Source organism: Ictalurus furcatus, chromosome 19 (assembly GCF_023375685.1).
Source record: "Ictalurus furcatus strain D&B chromosome 19, Billie_1.0, whole genome shotgun sequence".
NCBI lineage: Eukaryota > Metazoa > Chordata > Actinopteri > Siluriformes > Ictaluridae > Ictalurus > Ictalurus furcatus.
Genome location: NC_071273.1, coordinates 4633747 through 4656882, shown reverse-complemented (window position 1 = coordinate 4656882; position 23136 = coordinate 4633747). Strand labels below are relative to the sequence as shown.

Genomic DNA, 23136 nt, shown 5'->3' with positions numbered 1-23136 from the left:
GAGTGATATCGGCCGATACCAATACTGATAGTTCTGCTTTTTATGCCTTCTTTTAAATTAATAATAATTAATTCCACAATTCTGAAGGAAATGCCAATAAAAGCTTTATTCTCTCCATTTCAACAAGTTGTTTCACAGTAACTGGTTTCATAAACAGAAAACACATTACTCTAATTAACATTAACTGATTAAATTCTGAAGATTAAAGTAAGATTTCTTAAATTATTGAATGTTATTAATTCATATTAAGTAGTGTATTATATTACAGCTTTGTATATATACACGAGTCTGCGAGTCCGCTGCCACCGTTTACCTAAAGATCCGGCTCAAAGAGTCGACTCATTCCCGAACGATTCATCACCTGTAATGAATCCTCCTTCCTACAGTGAAAGCGTTTCTCCCTCAGACTCCATTTTGTGGAGCGGTTGGAAACTTTTTTTTTTTGGACTTTAAGGCAGAAACGGTAATATTACTGTCACACAACGAGGACTATTGACTAAAGGTGAGTTGTTTATTTATTATGAACGACTTTATATAAGAAGAATGATGATATATTGTAAAAACAGCTGTAGGAAATCTGCAGCGTGTGAGGTGCAGGTGTGACCTTACCTGTAAACAGGTGTTTATGACGTATGTACTATATAGTCCTTCCTATAAAAACTTCCTCTCTTCAATTTCTCATGAATTAAACATTCAGAATGTTTGGGGAATATAGATTTATCAGTGTGGAACAAACATCATGTGTTTTTAAAATATATTTGGTCACATTTAGCGGTCTGGAGGCAGAAGTCATGGTGTGTTTAAAGGCTGTAAACAGGTGTTGTGTGGAGTGAAATCAGAGTCAGCAGAACCTGAACCTCAATTTGTAATGCTTGGGGGAAAATGTGCAAATTCAAGCTTTCAAAAATTCAGGCAGCTTCAAATTAAAAACTAACACCGAGCGATTCAGAAAAAAAAAATCCGATACACAATAGTCACGTGTTCATGAACGTGTCGGTCATTTTGAACGAATCTTTAATATGACTCGGGAACAACGAGTTGAGTCAGAGAGTGATTCATTCATTATTGAATGCGCATGCGCTGTAACATCCCCATGGGTTCTGTAGAGGAAGTGTAGTGGAAAACAATCTTTCTAGCCTAAGTCAAAAAACTTCAGAGACAGATGGTTTGTAGATGTCAAAAAGTAACAACTTTATTGAAACAATAAAGTGAGACAGTCTGCAGAGGGTCTGAATTGTACATATACAAACATGTCTTTATATACCTCTCTGAAGCAGTAAAATTATCCATAGGTGGGGCATTCACCTTTTCGTTCTAGAAACAAACCAATCTCCATTGCCTTAACTAATTATTCATGTCCATATGATACCTTATATTTGTGGCGCATGCGTAGTCAGTTGTATTTTCTTTAAAAGTTTTACCAGACCAGGGTTTTTTACTTTGTCACATAATTTACCCTATAGTCTCATCTGGGTATTTTTCCTCCTGGAATTCTTATCTTTTCTTTTGACACTGATTTGCAAGCTTAGAGGGCTTTGTTTAGAAACCCAGTTGTGGAATGTGTCTAATTGATTTTTTATTGCCACAAAGTGAAGCTGCTTTAGACAAACACAAGGTTCTTAATTTACTGTCATAGAGTGAAGCTGCTTTAGACAAACACAAAGCACTTAATGTACACACTTAGAATACCACTTGTTAGAAAGTGTTTCATAGTTTTAGATTATGCCTGCTGTGCAGAGGTACGGATTGACACAGAAAACACTTAGGCCTACTGTTTAATAAGACAGAATTCTTCTAACTCAATACACACTTATAACTCGATCAACAATAATCGTGCAGCCCTACACAAGAGGTGAAATAATAATTTCTGTTTCCAGGAACAGACGTGACAAATGTGATGTGACAAAATAAAGAATGATTCGGATGAAGTGAGGTGAACTAACAGACTGAAGACCCAGATAAACTATTAATTAATCATTTATTTTTTTCATAATTCGGCCATGGCTGCATTAGCCTATAGATTAATTTTTATTTCAAATGTGATCAACGTTTGCGTAAGTACTAGATGTGTTGGGGAATTTACATGTAACATTAATGATATTCCGCTGAAATGAACAAAATGACTCGGAAAAAGAGTCATTCATTTTGCTGAACGAGATTCAAACATCTGAGTCGTTAAAATGATCCAAACTTCCCATCACTAATACTCAGAAAAAGTAAAGGAGCCAGGCTCTAATAGAACTCAGTCCTGGCCAATCATAACACAGCTGTGAGCTCATGGAGGCGGAGCTTAATTTATTAGTCATATTTATGGTGAAGCATCAGTTAGAAGCTCTGGGGATATGTAGGTATTTTTCTGTGCTCTTCGAATTAAATGGTTTCAAAGTTGTTTAAAGCACATTTTCTACATTCAGAGACTCCGTTGTGATGCACAATAGTGTTTTAAGAAAGATATCTTTAGTTTTGTGACTAGTACAGAGAGGATGGGAGAGCTTTATCATCTACAGCAGTTTCTTTATGGAGGGGAAAATTCTCTCAAGTGAATACAACAATGTATTGTGTAAAATCCATTTTATAAACCCAAGCATGTGATTTATAGTATAGTATAATTGCAAATTATATTATTTTTGACATTTAAAACATAGTATTTGTATAAACACTATTATATTACACGTTATATAATCTGATTCCAAAGGATGTGTTTTTATATAATGCTGAGTTAGTGATAAGTTCTGAGGATAGCGTTTGTGTGAGAGAGAGACAGAGAACTCATTCTGTGCTGTGTATCTGACACTCTCAAATATACAGAAAAAGAGATAATATACAGAAAGAGAGAGAATATACAGAAAGAGAGAGAGTAAATCCCATATGGCAGAGTGTTTACGGTCTTCTAGGAAAGAAGGGTCTTGGAGTGTAGGAGGTGCAGTTAAGCCAACTCACACACGTCCACTACATCAGCAGGAGTTTTACATTAGGAGGGGATTTATCAACAATTTCATTCAATCAAAATAACATTTATCTTTTATTTTAAAACAGATACTTCTGATCCTTGATTCTGATTGGCTGGGATGTGTCCAAAGCCATTGTAAATTACTCTATAAACACACACTTCTGATCTCATTACATTAATACATTTAATTAATAATACCAGTTTCTGGAGAGAGAAATAAACAACAAATAAAAAACGTTAATTATCCAACAGCTGTGTTTTCTTTTAAATATACATTACAGTTTGGCAGCACGGTAACATACAGTAATAAACCAGCCTACAATGCTAATTGTTTTATTTTTACTAACTCACTTTACCCATTCATATGATGAATCTCTTCCTCTTTCGATAAAGGCAGTTGATATCAAGCTGAAAGGTGCATTAACGCCACCTACAGGACTGTAGTATAAAAGAGTTTAAAGAGCATGAGGTTTAAACCTGCCTAATTTTGTTTTTAAGGTCTCATACAATAGATTTACGTGCATCCAAGGTCAAAAAACACTTTAATTTGCTCATAATTTAAATTTCAGCATTACCTTTTTGTTCCCCAGCTAACAGCTGTGCACTGGCTGTACACATATACAACACAAAACCACACATTTGGAACATATATACATAAATAATTGCAATCCATTAATAATTAAAATAATTAATACTTACAGGTTGTGATCCAGAGGCACAAGATGATCCAAATAAAGTGGGTATGGCCCCATATTTAATAAATAATCATTTAGCAAATCCCAAGTTGACTTCAGCTAGATTTGAGAAGCTGTCATCAGTGAAATGACTTGAACACAACGAAAGTAGCTGGTATCGTTTTAGAATGAATTCCAACCACTGACGCTTTACATCATCATCCTTTTGGAGTCCATACAAAGTGGTTTTGCTTTTGTGGCACAGAAAACATCTAGACATGAACCTCACTCTTTCAGGACGCAACCTCGACTGTAGTGTTTGAGGGTGGATCAAAGCTGTTTGTGAGCAGCCAGTGAGGACCAGAGGTGGGTTTTTTGTTACCAAACTATGTAGGTTAGTACAGTAAGTAAATCTAGAATTACTAATGACTCGTTTCAGGTGTTCAGAATTGGTTCTTTCTTTGAGAGTCAATATCTCCATTCGTCGTGTGCTTTGATTTTTGAAACTTTGAAAACGTTTTTACGTTCTCAAACAGCTTTATAACACGCTACATGAAATGTAATATTTGGAAAAACCATAATAGGTGCGCTTTAACGTGTTTATAATTACAGTATCTGTGTCCGAAATCGTTCACTCGTTCACAGCTGTCCCAACTTTTTTGAACATGTTGCATGCATCTTCAAAAAAGGATGCAGTTGATTAGGTAACACATCAAATACCTTCTCTTTGTAAGTTTTTTTTGTTTGTTTGTTTAAATACATGTCAGAATTGGGGTTGTAAATGAAAGAGCAACAAATTAGGCAAGCTCACCAACTGAGCAGTTGAAGCTTTTGTGAGATTTTTGATTAAAATGTGTAGAATAAAATCCAACTATGTGTAAAGGATATGTAGTATATTCTCATTTGGCTGTGGTTATTAGTTTGTTTTCTACAGAAGGTGATGGCCATGATCTCGTCCTGTCTGTGGGGGTGTGAGAGACTAAATACCTAAAAAATGTTTGCACTTAGAAAGTTTATAATCAAAATTAATTAAATTTGTATATGCAAAAGTAAAGCCATACTACTGATCCGTTTTGCTTAATACACAGTTCTGTTGCTACGTTAAATGGGAAACTCCTCCAGGCAGTAGATCAGTCCATCCAAGATTTTGCCGTCGCAGAGATTAATGCTAAATCAAGGAAATGTCGCAATCATTTGCAATTTTTCCTAAATCACCCCAGATTTTCTGCAGTTCCGGGCCAAGGTGAGTCATATGACATCATCACATTGCTCATTCAGCCAAAACCCACTTCGATTCACATGCATCCAACATGGGTAGAGCTAAAAAGGTCTTATTTACCAACAAACATCACTGCGAAATTTTGTAGAATTGCAATTTTGATTCCAATTCAAGAAGTTTTCTGCAAAAACACACAAAACTTCGCAAATTGCACCGCAAACTTTGAAAAAACCCGCAGCTAAATCTTTTTGGCTACAACAGTCACAAAACATATTCCGCAAAATCCTGTACGGACTGGTAGATGTCCATCACTCCAAACCTAAAGGGTGAATTTGAAATTCTGTTGTATGTGATCCAGTAAGTAAGAATTACCATAAAACTATTTTTTGCACAGGTTTTTAATTGTACACCGTTAAAAGGATTAAGTGCACAATTTCTTTTTTGTGAATAACATTTTCCCCCATAAAAAATAAAACAAATAGCAACACCCCCCCCCCCCCCCAAAAAAAAAGCCTTGGGGGTGGGGGGGATGGGGATTTACACATAACACATACTAAACACGCAATTAATTATCCAGATCCAAAACAAAGCTAACAACAACTGTCCAATTCTGAATTTTACATGATTTGGCCTTATAAGACTTGGATGTAGCCCGTTCCAGCAAGAGCATGTCCAAAAATAAGAAAGGCAACCTGATGAGAGAAAAATGATTCAAACCAACCTTTCAAAATTGATTTCTTGCAGCTGTCGATAAACACATGATTCCTCAAATAGACTTTGCAAAGTCTTGCCAATGTTAACATGCATTTAAGTTCAGAGAATCAATTCTGTGATGGGTATTCTGTGTTAGAGACCCTGTCCTCTTTTTTGGATTACTCTTTTTGTCACGATTGGAGTTGGAGACGGATGCAAGTGCATATTATAAGTTTTAATAAAGACAAAAACAAAATATGAAAAGACACTATGACCTTGTGGCAAGACACTAAGAGTAAGAATAAACAAAAATCAAAGACCATAAACACAGCAACAGCAAAAAAAAAAAAAAAGATGAACGTAAGACAAGATGTTTGACTATATACACAGGTGCTTGTTAACATGACATGATACAGGTGCAGGTGGTCATGTGACCATGATGCAGTGAGGTGCAGTGGCTGCTGGGAACTGTAGTCCAGAGTTCCTTCTCTGATATTACATCACGGAACTCCCCCCCCCAAAGGCATTACTCCTGTAGCGCCAGACAACATTCCCTCCCCTGGCGGTCCTGGCCAAAATGTCCACAGCTGAGCGGGAATGCAGGTGGGGCAACGTCTGAAGCCAAGCCTGGCGTAGTGGTGCCCGAGACGGAGCAGGGAAGAAAAGCGAAGCTCTTGGCCGCACCGGGATGCAGGCCAACATCTTCGGCTGAACAGGGAGAGCTTAACAAAATGGGAAGTGGCTATAAGAAAATAGCACAAGCATTGAAAATGCCCATTTCCACCAGGTTGAAATGTTATGAATCGACCTGGAAGAGGACGTGTCTATATCGTCTCAACGCACTGTAAAGATGATGGTTTGAGTGGCTAAAAAATCTCCAAGGATCACAGCTGGAGAATTGCAGAAGTTAGTTGTATCCTGGGGTCAAAAAATCTCCAAAACTAGAATCTGAAGTCACCTACATCACCACAAGTTGTTTGGAAGCGTTTGAAGAAAAAAGCCTCTACTCTCATCCAAAAACAAACTCAAGAGTCTCCAGTTTGCCAGACACTACTGGAACTTCAAATGGGATCAGGTTCTATGGTCAGATGAAACCAAAATAGAGCTTTTTGGCAATAAACACCAGAGGTGGTTTTGGCACACACAGAGAGTACCTCATGCCCACGGTTAAATATGATGTTGGATCTTTAATGTTTTGGGGCTGTTTTTCTGCCAGAGGACCTGGACACTTTGTTAGGATACATGTCATCATGGTCTCTATCAAATATCAACAGATATTAAATGAAAACCTGACTGCCTCTGCCAGAAAGATTAAAATAAGCCGCGGTTGGATCTTCCAGAAGGACAATAATCTAAAACATACATTAAAATCAACACAAAAATGGTTTACTGATGACAATATCAAGGTCCTGCCATGACCATCACAGTCCCCTGACCTGAAACCCATATAAAACCTGTGGGCTGAACTGAAGAGGAGACTCCACCAGCGTGGACCTTGAAATGTGAAGGATCTGGAGAGATTCTGTATGGAGGAACGGTCTCAGATCCCTTTCCATGTATTCTCCAACCTCATCAGGCATTATAGGAGAAGACTCAGAGCTGTTATCCTGGCAAAGGGAGGTAGCACAAAGTATTGACTAAAAGGGTGCCAGTAATTTTAACTGTAACTGTATGAATGCACATACCATCTTCATCGTAACGTAACCAGACAGTTCAGATATATGAGTAAGGAGCTTGTGATTTTAATGCACCTGTCAAAAAAGTTTTTAGGCTCACCAGAATTAAAAATTACACAAAAAGTTTAACTGAACATTTGTTTTTGTGTTTTTTTAGGAGTGTGCTCCATTCCAGCAGAAGAGATCAGACTCTTCAGGACTCCGCTGTGTGTTTGTGCAAACTTTACTAATTTTCAAAGATGGAGACTCCTGATCTGGACACAGATAATGTTTCCCCACACTCAAAAACCAGGTAACCTACCATGTCATTGTATTCTAGTCATTAAATATTCATATTTATACCATGGTCTGGATTGGCACCCTGTCCAGGGTGTACCCCGCCTTGTGCCCGATGCTCCCTGGGATAGGCTCCAGGTTCCCTGTGACCCTGAAAAGGAGTAAGCGGTAGAAGATGGATGGATAGATACCATGGTCTGTCTGAATACTGGATTCTGATTGCCTGGAAGGTGTGCATTCAAACTGTTGAATTTGGGGTGGGCGATCTGATGATTTTGTATCGTGATCGATCTTGAAGATGTCCACAATCTACTTTTCAAGCGAATTGTAGAGATTGTGACCTTTTATGTCCTCATAATAATGTTAAAACTACAGCAGAATGAATACCTACTAGATGGCTGTGCTGATTGCCTAAATTATATCACGTGTCTCTATCATGCGTCTTTCATGCGAGACGTATTTGAAAAACAATTCAACATGAGCTAGCAGCAGGCGAATGAGGAGCTGGTGCGAAAAAAACGACTCGACATCAGTAATGTGGCAATGGTTTGGCTATGCACAGTCAGAGATTTCTCAAACCAAAGTTATCTGTAAAGTTTGTCGGGCAACGGTCAGCACTTCTGTAATACGACAAATCTTTTCAACCACCTTAAGAGGAAGCCTCCGAAGGGGACATGCCACAAGTGTTTCACTCAGGCCGGTACAGCAACCCCACTCATCACGAAACATAAACAGTTAGCACTGACCGACGCATTAGAGCAGTTGAAAAATACGATAAAAGCAGCAAATGATGGAAAGAGGTGTCTGAGGTGTCACATTCTATCTAGCCAAGAATATGGTACTGTTCAAAGCTGTGGACAACGTGGGATTTAAGAGACTGATGCACACTTTAGATGCACGGTATGATCTGCCAAGTCTCAAATATTTTTCCAATACCACCATTCCCCATACACCTAGCGAATGCCAATGTGTGAAGGTGTCAGAATTTGACAAGTGCAAATTTTGTGTTGTTTACATTTTACTACTGTAATTTTTTCTAGCTGAATTCTGAGTACTAGAAAAATTAGGGATGCACCGAATGTTTGCCAACCGAAATTATTCGGCCGAAAATAGCAAAAAAAAAAGTGATAGCAAATAAAGTGAAAAGGCAGAATCAATTTGACCGAACAATGACGTGTTTGATGACGTGACGGAATAGCCTAGCAACCAGACTGAGACGTGCAAAGCTTTAATTGCAGCAAACATGTCGGCAGTGTGGAAGCATTTTAAAGTGTCAGAGAAAGATGTAAGAATGGCCGTTAAAGAAGTAGGCATATGTCTAGGACAATTATTCATTTGTTGTGGGTCCATCCACTTTTTTGCACTCTTGTCAATGCACTTTTTTGTTGTAGGCTACAGAGTGTTACTGTAACAACACACAGGGCTTTGGAGTCAGGAAGTAAGCGCAGGAGCACGGTCTTTATTAATAAACACACAAACAAACAAACCAAACACAGGGAGCGCGGTCTATACTGAATAAGATTAACTGGACTAAAAATGGGACTATAGTCTAGGCATTACTCGAGAACAGAACATGGGAATGAGACCACTAGCATGCTACACATACATGCTACACCGTTAATACAGATATCTACTACTCAAACATCTACGATAATACTGCGCGAAGTGCGCAGCCAAACGAGGGGTTTAAATCAGCGGTCCCCAACCTTTTTTGTGCCACAGAGCGGTTTAATATCAGACAATATTTTCACGGACCGGCCTTTAAGGTGTGGCGGATAAATACAACAAAATAAAATTATACGACCGGCATAAAAACTGGGGTATTTTTTAAAAATATAATAATAAACCTGAATCTAATGTGAAATTGCAACTTTATTAGCAGCGTCCTGGTAACATCACGCCAACAACATAACATGAGTAACATCCGCTCTGCCCCTAACGGTTAACGTATCACGTGACCGAGACAAGCATCTTGACATGCGTCAAAAGTGAGTCATAGACGGATGTTATGGAGAGAATCCGGTCATTTTTCAAAATAAAACATCTTTCAGACTCAGATAATAAATAAAACGGAAATAATGTAAGTTATTTATTCTTTCTGTGCGGCCCGGGACCAAATGACCCACAGACCGATACCGGTCTGCGGCCCGGGGGTTGGGGACCCCTGGTTTAAATAACCAACATAATTAAACTGAACATAGACACCTGGCTCAAATCAAGCTACACCCTCGCGCATCAGCCAGTGTCTATACAGGAAGAATATAGACAATATAGACAATATAATGAACCAAAACATTAGTCACGTGTCCACTTAGAAGCCGCGCCGCAGTGCCATCTGCTGGCCATGGCGTAAGAGTTCCATTCTTTCAGCAGTCAGTTTTAGGCCTAACATCGGCTATTCAAGGGGGGCTCAAAGATGACCACACAAAAATATTTTTATTTTACTAATTTATTTATTTAAAGTTATATTGTGTCTTGTTGGTAGCCTATGCCTGATGGAATGAAAGAAAAATGTTCAATGTTAAATAAATATTTTGAAATGGTAGTTTTTGTAATTGATTTTTTCTTTGAAAAGCAAGACAAAATAGTAAAAAACACATGTTGACTATTTAATTTATGCAATGGTGAAAAAAATGGCAAAATAAATGGAAAAAACGCGGAAAAACGTGTTCGGTTTCAGCTTTCGGCCAAGTTTTTCATTATATTTGGTTTCGGCTTCGGCCAAGAATTTTCATTTCGGTGCATCCCTAAGAAAAATCTTTTTATTTAATAGTTGTGTTATCTATTGACTGATTATAATGTTTATATTTAAAATGAAGTTTAACTCAATAAAAGTTAAAGTTGAACTTTTAAAATAAAATTAAAGATGAATGCAATATTGTGTTTTAAATTGTGCAAATAGATAAGTCCATAGGCTTGTTCCGGTCTGGTTATTCTCCATAATACATCTCAAAATTGGGAAGAAGATTGCAATTCAGGTTGTGGATCATGATTGTGTGTTGTAAAGATCGTGATATGATTTTTTGGGAAGATCGCCCTCCCCTACGTTGAATGCACAGATAGTTCCAGTCAGTTTAATCACCGTTCTAAATTAATGCACTGCCTATAAACAATTGTAACCATAGTTACATGCAGTTACAGTTGCATACAGATTGAGACAGCTATTGTAAACATGTCCTAAACAGGTCATTCACACACATACCAGCTCTCGCTCTCTTTCTCTCTCTCTAATAACTTTATTATAATTCATTCAAATAAGTGTAATCTTATCGAACTACTTTATCTCTGTGTGTGATTTAGAGCAGGCAAAATTCCAGATCTAATGACCCATAATAATAGCTGACAAAAAATAACCGCTATTTTTTACTTTTGCTTTGTTCACGTTACCACGTGTGTGTTTTTTGTTTTGGTTTCTGTCCTTTCTCCACCCATGTATTGTGATTGGTTGTTTCCCTCATGTGTCATCATTGTCCACAGCTGTTTCTGTTTCCCGCTTTGATTAGTTTGAGTATTTAAACCTTTGTGGAACTTTGTACAGTGTGAAGTAATGTCCTGTGTTTATTTGCCAGACATACAGTACCAAGCCTTTGTTTATTGCGTATACTTTCCCGGTTTTTGATCCTGTTCTGATTTTCTTGTTTTGACCTTTGCTTAGCCCAGTTTAAGTGGTTTGTATGTACATCACCTGACGCATGCCTGTTTTTGAATTCTGCCTTTGTCTATTGTTTTGGATTTGCCTGCCTGCCTCTCATTAGAAGCTTTGACTGCAGTTGCATCTGTCTGCGTTCGCCTTACGTGACCGGCATTATGTTGGTGGATTAATTATTTATTTAAATGGATTTTTTTCACTTATGATGAGTTTTTGGCCCATTACAATATCCCTGTAACACCAGGGGGTTACGCAACATTTTTTGATGAAATATCTCTTGAAATGTGTATGCTGTGTAAACGTCAGCTTCAACAATGGTCCCTGCCTTATATAACTTATTTAGTAAGTTATACGTTCTATTTAATAGTACTTATGTTGGTAAAATATTTTTCTCCTTTCACTCCCATAACAGATCCATAAGAGTTTTATTTCAAGGAGATAATATATTTTTGCCTTATGTATATTCATATTGGAATTGTTTTACGGACAACATTGTGTGGAAGTTAAGAAAGTATCATTCAAGCTTATACACAGGATCAACCCAGTGAAACATTATTTTGTAAAACTTTAAAGATGATATTGATGCAAGTTGCTCCTTTTGTGACAGTTGTCCTTAAACTGTGGTTCATTTGTTTTGGCATTGCCCATTTGTTAGGCCTTTTTGGCAAAATGTTTGTGAGTTTGTTGTGAAGACTGTTGATGAGTTTGTTTTGATATGGAAACATTTGTTGTTTGGTCTCTTTGAGTATCAAAGAAACAATGTTTATATGATAAATCTTATTTCTTTAGTGGCAAAATTCCATATTCACAAATGTACATTTTCCTGCAAAAAACCCTGCTTTATGTCCTTTTAAAATAGAAATGGAACGTTATATTGACTCAGTTCGAATGTCTAGGGAAAAAAAGCCAATTAAAATTCTGAGAATTTGTATTAATATTATTATACAGAAATGTGCTAAGCTCCCCCAGAGTACAAATAATTTTATTATATTGTTGATGTTCGTAAGTCTATGTAACATGTGACCTTTAACTGATAAATGGGACTACAGAGGTTGTTGGGGACGTTAAACATCACACCGAACAGGAAAACTCATCTACTACAGCCTTGGGGTGTGTGTGTGAGATATATACCTTATATATTTATATATATTTTATATATATATAAAATTATTTGTGTGTGTATTGTATGTATATACTAAAATAAAACTGAAAAATAACTATTAGAGAACGTTCTGTATAGATTCTCTTGTTACAATAAAAACCCTCCCTGCGAGGTTCTGTGTTTGCTGGGTAATGACAGCTTTAACTTTTCAATGTTGGCAGTGACCATGGTATAAGCAGGAAAATCCAGAGCTAGGAGTGTATTACATGATTTTAATGCACTCCGCTTTGTGTCAGGTGGTTCTTTGCCTCCACCGCATGCATTAAAATGATGTAATGCACACCTAGCCATGGATTATCCCTTAACTAAATTATTTACTGTATAAATATGAAAGGAATAACTTAAGCAAAGTTTTACTGTTAATGAAACTCTAACAGTCTCCACTTAGTATGAAATAATGTTCAATTCAGTTCACTGTAAGTAAAATTAAGTTCTCATTAAATTAAGAAGTTAGTGAAAAAGGTCAAGAGTGTATATAAATGACTAAAGGACTGTCTATAATGTTGTGCAGTAAACTCCAGGGAAAGAGATCAGAGTCACCAGCACCCAGCTGTATCTCCATGAGGAGTGATCAGTCAAAGGTCCTGCCTCTGGTGTTTAAAGATGGAGACTCCTCACTTCTACACAGGTAACAGGTCCTCACTGTTAATTTTGCTGCTAAAGTCACAGTTAAAGGGAAATTCCAATAAAAACATAAAATAATGCAAAGGTAAATAATCATGCAACGCTGCTAGCTAACATTATGGTAGCTACTTGTGTTGTTGCTAATTCAGTTATTTGGTTCAGTGTAATTGTGAAAGATCTACAGTTGCTCTCTGCCTTCTGTTGTTGTTCTTGCTGGTGCAGGTTGTTGGAGGCATTAAACATGGTGGTGGTGACGCTGAAGTCATGTGACCTTAGTGGAGTTTGTTTATAGCCTACCTTTACCTTTTTACTTCTGGCAATTGTATTTAGGCTTCAGAATTCAAAAGTTGTGTTCATTTGATCAAGATTATCTTGATGAAAAAACGTGTAAGAATCATAAACTTTTGTTGGTCACAGAGTTTATTGAAATAATGTTTGATTCAGTTCATTGTAAGTAAAATTAAGTCGTCATTAAATTAAGAAGTTAGTTAAAACTGTAAAGAGTGTATATAAATGACTAAAGGACTGTCTATAATGTTGTGCAGTAAACTCCAGGGAAAGAGATCAGAATCACCAGCACCCAGCTGTATCTCCATGAGGAGTGATCAGTCAAAGGTCCTGCCTCTGGTGTTTAAAGATGGAGACTCCTCACTTCTACACAGGTAACATCTCCTCACTGTTACTGTCACTGCTAAAGTCACAGTTAAAGGGAAATTCCAATAAAAACATAAAATAATGCAAAGGTAAATAACCATGCAACGATGCTATCTAACATTATGGTAGCTACTTGTGTTGTTGCTAATTCAGTTATTTGTGTCAGTGTAATTGTGAAAGATCTACAGTTGCTCCCTGCCTTCTGTTGCTCTTCTCACTGGTGCAGTTCTTATCCTCTATATTCTGGCTCAAACATGTTGGATGCCACTGTGTAACAGTAACTCAAAATCTCCTCATTCATTGAGTAATTTCTGTCACTTGAGTAAACCATTCACTCTATCTAGGCATGTCAGCCATCCATCCCTTATAAACAGGATTGTCCTGTATTTAAAAGTAAAATGCTGCATCCTTTATTGAGTTAATACATGATGTGATTTTTTCCACATTCTTATGCACATCGTTTCATACATACACTAAGTCTACATAGTGGTGAGAATAACATCATAGTGAATAAAATCCACCCAGTTTCACATAAAATAGCAGAGAATCTCAGAATCAGTGGTATGGGACTGAGAATAACAGACACACTGTGCATGTCAACATCATCATTGTCCTGGCTATGGAGTCTCTTCCAAAATAAGTTTTTATACAAAATTGTCTGTATTTATCTCTGTTTAGAAAATATTACCTGTTCATTCAAATTGATTTGTTACATCATTAACAGCCTACAGGAAATAATCTAGAATACCTGGAATTAAAACAGTGTTAATGCACTCAAAAAGATTTAAATTTAAGCAAAACTAAAGTAAAGGTTTAGACTATAGTGTTTACGTGATGTATGTTATAGTCTTTAACAGCTACAGTTTGTCTTCACAGTGTTCTACAGAGAGCAGGAGACAGAATAGAAAAGAACATCATCACAGATACAGGGTAAGATCAGAACCAACAACATGACTGTGACACTGACACACTGGTATTATAAACCTCTCTGTTGTTATTAATTACTGAGTGATTAGAGTATAGATAATAGTTGGACCCCATGTCTCACCACATCTTCCTACTTCACCATCTCACAGGCACGACCCAGAATCTGCTGCTGTGAATGAATACCAGAAAAAGTTCAAATTAAACCTGATGAAGAAGTTTGAGTGTTTGAATGGAGTGATAATAAACCTGGGAAACCAAACACTCCTGAATGAGATCTACACAGAGCTCTACATCACAGAGGGAGACAGTGGAGGAGTCAATAAAGAACATGAGGTGAGACAGATCAAGGCAGCATCCAGGAGAACAACAACAGAGGACACACCAATCAAATGCAACGACATCTTTAAGCCCTTATCTGAACAAGACAAACCCATCAGAACTGTGCTGACAAAGGGAGTCGCTGGCATCGGAAAAACAGTCTCTGTGCAGAAGTTCATTCTGGACTGGGCTGAAGGGAAAGCAAATCAGGACATCCACCTCATATTTCCACTTCCGTTCAGAGAGCTGAATCTGATGAAGGACCAGAAACTGAGTCTGATGGAGCTCCTTCATGTCTGTTTTAAGGGAACAAAAGAAACAGAAATGTCCAGTTTGGAAAAGGTTCTGTTCATTTTTGACGGATTGGACGAGTGTCGTTTTCCTCTAGATTTCCAGAACACAGTGAAAGTGTGTGATGTAACTGAATCAGCATCAGTGCATGTGCTGCTGATAAACCTGATCAAAGGGCATCTGCTTCCCTCTGCTCTCATCTGGATCACCTCTCGACCAGCAGCAGCTGATCAAATCCCCTCTGAGTGTGTCCATCGAGTCACAGAGGTACGAGGGTTCAATGACCCACAGAAGGAGGAGTACTTCAGGAAGAGGATCAGTGATCAGAGCCTGGCCAATAACATCATCACACACCTGAAGTCATTAAGAAGCCTCTACATCATGTGCCACATCCCAGTCTTCTGCTGGATTTCAGCCACTGTTCTAGAGAGAATGTTGGGTGAAGCAGAGAGTGGAGAGATCCCCAAGACTCTGACTCAAATGTACACACACTTCCTCATCATTCAGACAAACATCATAGGAGAAAAGTACTCAAAGAAGCAAGAGAGTGATGAAATGCTTCTTAAACTGGGACAACTGGCTTTTCAGCAGCTGAAGAAAGGGAACCTGATCTTCTATGAGGAAGACCTGAGAGAGTGTGGCATAGATGTGAGAGAAGCAGCAGTGTACTCAGGTGTGTGTACGCAGATCTTCAGAGAGGAGTTTGGGCTTCACCAGAGTAAAGTGTACTGCTTTGTACATCTGAGCATTCAGGAGCACCTCACAGCTCTGTATGTGCACCTGACATTCATGATGAAAAAGAGAAATGTTCTTAATCAGAATCAGTTCTCTGAATGGTGTATCTCACATTTACACTATAGTGCTGTAGATCAGGCCTTAAAAAGTCAGACTGGACATCTGGATCTTTTCCTTCGCTTTCTTCTGGGTCTCTCACTGAAGTCCAATCAGAAACTCTTACAGGACTTAGTAGCACAGACAGGAAGTAGCTCCCAGAGCATAGAGAAAACAGTTCAGTACATTAATATGAAGATCAGTGAAGATCTTCCTTCAGAGAAATCCATCAATCTGTTCCACTGTCTGAATGAACTGGGTGATAATTCTCTAGTGGAGGAAATCCAACACTACCTGAAATCTGGAAAACAAAGTGAACTCTCTTCTTCACAGTGGTCTGCTCTGGTGTTTGTGTTACTGACATCAGCACACGAGCTGGAAGAATTTGACCTGAGTAAATATACCAGTTCAGATAAAATACCAGAAACTGTTCTTCTGAAGCTGATGCCTGTGATTGCAGCATCCAGAAAAGCAATGTAAGTAAAGCTGAATATAACTGTTCTACTGTTACAGTGTTAGAACGAGAGAAACTGAACACACTTTGACAAATATCTACTTTGGGATGTTTTGAATTTAAGGTGATACAGGGTGGAGTTAATGCAAACAGATAAATTAGAGAATAAAAAAATGCATAAAAAAATGAATAAGACTGAAGAGCAGGTATTAAATATGTGGAAGTCAGCTGATTTCATTTGAGGAAAAAACACTGAAGTCTTGATGTTATGACTTGGTATCTTGAAATAATTAAAAAGGTTCTTGATATTATGATTTATTATTACCACAGTAATGCTGGTTTTATGTTGGATATTTGGAATTCTGTTTTTATTTACTTAAACCTTAGCAATATCACCCTCACATCTAGAATCTTTAATTTTATCTTTGTAGTCTGAAGATTATTTTCTTCACGTTTTTCTACAAAATTTCTGTTATACATGAAGTGGAATTACACAGACACATGGTATATATAACTATGTTTATTGCTGTAATACAAAATTACAGAGGAACACACATAAGTAGCCTACCGGTAACAAGGCACAGGTGAGAAGCATCACGCGTTAACTGCCAGTTCCCCCGCCTCCTCTCTGTCCGCATCTGACGATCAACCACGCCCCCACTGCCACAGTAGTATTCTGTTGTACAGGACTGTATTACTTACTCTATATATGTTAGCAGAATTCATGTTTTGTTGTCATTTTCCATTTTTCACCCAAACACTACAATACCCAGAATGCAGTACACCAATACATAATTCAACCATTGGTAATCCCTACTGTGATCAACCGATATTATATATATTTACACATGTGTACACCCCACAAGACCTGGAGATGCTCTGACCCAGTCATCTGGCCATCACAATTTGACCCTTGTCAAAATCACTCAGATCCATACACTTGCCCATTTTTCCTGCTTTCAACACATCAACTTCGAGAACTGACTGCTCACCTGCTGCCTAATATATCCCGCCCCTTGACATGTGCCATTATAACGAGATAATCAATGTTATTCACTTCACCTGTCAGTACTTTTAAAGGTATGACTGATTGGTGTACATTACAGCACAGTGAAATAATTTTCTTCACATATCTCAGCTTGTTAGGAAGTTGGGGTCAGAGCACAGGGTCAGCCATGATACAGAGCCCCTGGAGCAGAGAGGGTTAAGGGTCTTGCTCAAGCGCCCTACAGTGGCAGCTGGCAGCTTGGTGCTAACACTGACAGCACCCCAAAATATTTCCTAATAGCACCTGAAAATGATTCTTATGTCACCTGCTTTCATAACAACTCCCAGAATTCCACACCACAACCAAACACCTGCACTGAACTCCATTTCCCAACAGCACAACGAACTACAAACTCCACCACATGATCAGTCACATGACCCACTTCCCAGATCACGTTCACCTGATTACTAACTCAGCATTGAGAGTGCCCCTGTTACTAGTTAGACTAAGAGTCTTTCTTTTATGGTGATTTTTTCAGTTTATTCTATTCAGGAAAACGCAGTACCTAAGATAAAAATGTATTAAATAAGAGCAACATGGCATATCCTCCTCATGGGAAGTCTGAGGTAAAAGGAACTAAGTGATTCACTCTGCTCTTTAGCCGCTCGGACATGATCATCACCTGCCGCCTGCTCCACAGTAAACTGTACAGTTTGAGTTGTATTCATTGTCAGGGACAGGACTGTATCCGTCTCACACCTGTACCTCCACAGACTCTTGTGTTTCACTGGGAATTTGTGTAGCTGTAGTTATCTTTTAACTTTATCCATTTTAATTACATCAACAAGTGTATACTTGCAGTACACTTTACTCTGGTGAAGCCCAAACTCCTCTCTGAAGATCTGCGTACACACACCTGAGTACACTGCTGCTTCTCTCACATCAATGCCACACTCTCTCAGGTCTTCCTCATAGAAGATGAGGTTCCCTTTCTTCAGCTGCTGAAAAGCCAGTTGTCCCAGTTTAAGAACTAATTAATTAATAGTAAATTTTTTTACTGGTTTTGGGTCTGTTTCTTCTTTTGTAACCGGTGTATAGGAAGAAACAGCCCTGGTGATTTAAGCCTTTAAGCATATTGTATAACTGGTGTTTATACTTTTAGCATTTATGAAAATGAGAAGGTTCAGTGAGAGCTGTGAGGACTTGTTTGATAATTTGCACTGGTGTTAGTTCATTATGTATTATTTTATTTCCTTCAGTATCAGGTGTGATTTACTTGGAGTGAGAAGTTGGTCAGATCTGGTCTCAGCGCTCAGCTCAGAAACCTCCAATCTGAGAGAACTGCATCTGACTGTGAAAACACTGGATCTGTCTGGGAATAAACTAGGAGACTCAGGAGTGAAGAGTCTCTGTGCTGGACTGGAGAATCCTCACTGTAAAGTGGAGACACTGAGGTAAGATCATCTCTCTGAGAGTCACAATAACTCACTAAAAGCAGCAGTTGTATACAGTGTTGTTTTTCACCTGAAATTTTCTGTAACAGTACAACATGCAGAACAAATAGATTAGTCATTAAGTGATAATGATTTCTCTCCAGAATAATTTATGCTTTTAATAAATAAATAAATGTACATACAGTTAGATAAATGTGCATTAAAAATAGAGATAACCAGAGATCCTTCTACAAAACCTGACTCATTACTTTTAAAGCCAGCAATAGGAGCTGCTGCTTTAAGAAGCTGCATTGAGTGACGTTGCTCAGTAACATTTCTGTGTGGTGTGTATCCGTGTAACAGACTAGTTCAATAAAGAGTTTACCTTCTCTGAAACAGACTCCACACCGTGTCTTTTCCCCCTGACTCTCGTACATGTAATCAGAGGATATAATAAAATGAAATGTGTTTCAGTTTGTGTTAACACTGGAGCACGCTGTCAGAGTGGAGATTGGACTCATCTGAGAGATGAAGAACAGAACTGCAGTTGGTTGAGGAGTGCATGGGGCAACGCCAAAACAGAGTCATTTTAACTGTGATAAAAACAAAATGATGTCTGTGTCTGTACACGTCATCTTTAATCACAGGAATTAGAGTAGGCCTGGTTTCCTTTTTTCACTCAAAATCTGAAGATTTCTGAATGAATTTATTTAATAAAAATCTGATGGGGCAGTGTTCCATTCTGACTATTTCTTCTGTTAAAATCATCAGTTGAATAAAATTATTTTAAATATCACCACAACCAAATAATAATCCGACAGTTATAATGGTTCTGATTTTAAATAAATCTTAGCTAAAACAGTTCTGATTTATTGGTTTCTTCTGAAGCAATATTTTGTCTTAATATCATTGGTTGGATGTTCCCTCACAATTTAACATCATAACCTATAAAAAACATTATGTTGAATAAAAAAATGTTTGAACTGCTAGGCCTGTAAATGTTACCAGTTAAGCACAGTTTTCCAAATAGTTCAATCTTAGTTTCATCAGTCCACAAAACATTTTGCCAATACCGCTGTGGAGTGTCAATGTGCTCTTTTGCAAACTTCAGGCGTGCAGCAATGTTCTTTTTAGTAAGCAGTGGCTTCCTTCGTGGCGTCCTGCCGTAGATACCCTGCTTGTTCAGTGTTTTACGTATTGTAGACTCATGAACAGAGATGTTAGCCAGTTCCAATGATGCCTTCAAATCTTTGGCTGTCATTCGGGTTGTTTCTTTACCTCATTGACTACGTTTACATGGACAGCAATAATCTAATTATTGACCTTAATCTAAGTAAGGTAATAATGTGATTAAGGTGTTTTCCGAGTCGTTTTTAGAATACTCCTGTCATGTACCCGTTTTACATGTTATTGATCATAATTAGATTAAGAGCCCGCGTCATTACGTCACTGCGCCACGCCGTCCGACGTCCCTCCATAATTTCACGTATCAACATACAGTTCGTCTTCGTTATGGTGCCGTATACAGTTTTGGGTGTTTTTATTTAAATTTTTTACAAACACTTCAAGTGCGGTTAATTATTTGTCGTGCTATATGTGCAAATAGACGACTGCTTGAAGCTGTGGGCTGCGTCTCAAATCGCATACTTACCTACTGTATAGTAGCCAAGATGCATGTATTTTTCCCCACTACAGGCCTATAGTAGGCAAGTATGCAGTTTGGGACACAGCCGAACTCTCTTGTTCGCCGTAAAACGTAAAACTGCCGTGTGTGATCGTGTCCTGTCGCAAAATGCGGTGAAAACGCTCACACGACATTAATAATGTGATTAAGGTGTTTACATGTCTATAATACACGTCCATAATGTGATTAAAATAGGAGTACTTCACCTGTCTTAATTCGATTAGAGCTTAATAAGATTATGACCATAATTAGATTAAGGTTGCTGTTTACATGGTAGCTTCTTAATCAAATTATGGTCTTAATTAGATTAAGAGTGGATTATTGTTGTCCATGTAAACACAGTCCATGATGTCTTCGTTGTGCTCTTGGTGTCATTTTGACTGGGCGCCCACTTCTTGGTAGAGTAGCAACAGTCCCAAAGTGTCTCCATTTGTAGAATGTTGGCCTAACTGTAGACTGGTGAATTTCTAAAGTCTTTGAAATCACTTTGTGACCCTTGCCAGCTTTATGTAAATCAACAATTCTTGATCGTAGATCCTCTGAAAGCTCTTTTTGGTGAGGCATGGCTCACATAAGCGTGTGCTTCTTGTGCAGAGCAAACTCCAAAAGTTTGAGGGGTTTTTATCAGTGAAAGTAGCTGTAGTCCACACCTCCAAACTCATTTTCTTAACGAGACTCCATGTGTGCTAAAACCTGACTCCAATTAGCTCTTTTGAGGTCATTAACTCAAGGGTTCACATACTTTTTCCACAAGCACCATGAGGTTTTTTTGGTTGTTCTCAATAAAGACATGAAAGATCAGAATTTTTTTGTGTTATTATTTTAGACACATTATATTTGTCAATACCCCTGACTTAGATCAAGATCAGATCACATTTTATAACAAACTTATTCAGAAAACCATGAAATTCCAAAAGGTTCACATACTTTTTCTTGCCACTGTACCTCTACAGACACACGACGGTTGGTGACGGTTGAATTTGTGAATTTGAATACCTGTGTGAATGCGGTGCCAAAGAATGACGTCATCTCAGTGAATCAAATCTTTTCTTGAAAAACATTCATTTACTGGCCCTTTCTGTAAATTACATCATTACACAGTGCGTGTGAAAAGTGATGATCTTTCTGTGTGTTGTGACTCATTGAATCATTTACTCAACTGATTTGTTAAAACACTGAGTCATTCACGACTAAAACGTGTCTTATTATCCTACAATGATCGGCCTACATATCTACTAAAAGAGTGTTTAAGCAGCGTGTTTTTCCCGCTCAGAGCAGATCAGCTGTTTTTTAAATAAATTTTGTCGACTACATAACCTGCAGATTTTTTTTTTTTCCATTTAAATGAAATAAGAAGTCATCCTGCAGGATAGATGAAGTACTTGGGAACTTTATTTTATTTCTGCAGGAGGTGAGAAGCAGTCCTTCAGGAATTATAAAATCCTGCAGGAGTTTTCCCTTGTGCAGCGAGTGTGCTGGAAATTCCTGCATGTTTCTATTGTACTGCTCCATCCTTAACCCTATAGGAAAATCCTGCACAGTTTGTCAATGTGTCCTGCAGGATTTCATCATTCCAGGATTCCAGCAAACATCCTGCAGAAAAATGAAAATCCTGCAGGATTCCTGTAGCGTTTTTTTAAGGGAGCCACTGAACAGTTGTAATGTTTTGGTCAGTGTTAATTATATCTTGTGATTGGTCAAGAGAGAGCAGAAAGTCCAACATGAGAGACACGTCATCATCATAGCAAGTAAACCAAGATAAAAATCTGTTGAAGAAGAGTGTGTCATTGTGTCTCTCTACAGGTTGTGTAAGTGTCGTGTCTCAGATGAAGGCTGTGCTGCTCTGACTTCAGCTCTGAGATCAAACCCCTCACACCTGAGAGAGCTGGATCTGTCCTTTAATAATGTAGGAGACTCAGGAGTGAAGAGTGTCTCTGCTGTACTGGAGAATCCTCTCTGTAAACTGGAGATACTGAGGTAAGATCATCTCTCTGAGAGTCACATGACCTGCTCCTCAGTAACACACATTCTCTAATAGTGAGACTGAAGCAGAAGTTTTAGGTTCATCATCAATGACCTGAGGAGGAAGATTGTTTATTTTCACTGCACACTGATGATCTGTCACAGAGTCTTTGGGTCAGATGTACGTATGTGAGAAACTTCAGCACAAAATGGGAGTTGATGCGACTGCAATGTGTCTGAAATTACCGTGAAATTTACAACATTGTAACCAATCACACAAACTGCACCTGGGACACAAACTAAATGCACTGTGTGTGAACTGCAGGGTTTAAAAGCAGCAGTAAAATAGAAATTATCTCAAAAATAGAATTTAAAAACTAAAATCAGAAGTTAATGCCATAGGACTGAAAAGGTGAACAGTTAAATAAATCTAATTAGATTCTTTAATAAAAACAAAAAAGTGAGGTAAAGGCACTTACAAAAATTTCAAGCTACAGCAACAATCCTTTTGTTGTGGTTTTTATTGTTCTTAAAGCTGAAATAGTGTTTATTCTGTCAGTGAATGTTCGTCCAGTACGTCTCCGTCTAGCTGCTATGAACAGGGTTGCCAGATCTGCATTACAGAAGCAGCTCAATAGACAATCAGTATTAAAACCATGCAGTTTTCCACA

General features: G+C 38.0%; 1 protein-coding gene across 2 annotated transcripts in view; it reads left to right on the top strand.

Annotated features, from left to right (window-relative positions):
* The first annotated feature begins 329 nt into the window (after positions 1–329).
* Positions 330–23136, top strand: part of LOC128623000 (NACHT, LRR and PYD domains-containing protein 12-like) — a 140970-nt gene continuing 118163 nt past the window's right edge. Inside the window, exons 1-8 of one of the 2 annotated variants that reach the window (XM_053649826.1) lie at positions 330–502; positions 7370–7504; positions 12811–12927; positions 13469–13585; positions 14454–14507; positions 14654–16420; positions 18646–18840; positions 22307–22480. In XM_053649826.1, coding sequence (XP_053505801.1) covers positions 7452–7504; positions 12811–12927; positions 13469–13585; positions 14454–14507; positions 14654–16420; positions 18646–18840; positions 22307–22480 — 2477 coding nt within the window. In that variant the 5' untranslated portion in view covers positions 330–502; positions 7370–7451. The remainder of the gene's footprint in view (positions 503–7369; positions 7505–12810; positions 12928–13468; positions 13586–14453; positions 14508–14653; positions 16421–18645; positions 18841–22306; positions 22481–23136) is intronic. The other variant, XM_053649825.1, reaches the window with a different exon arrangement.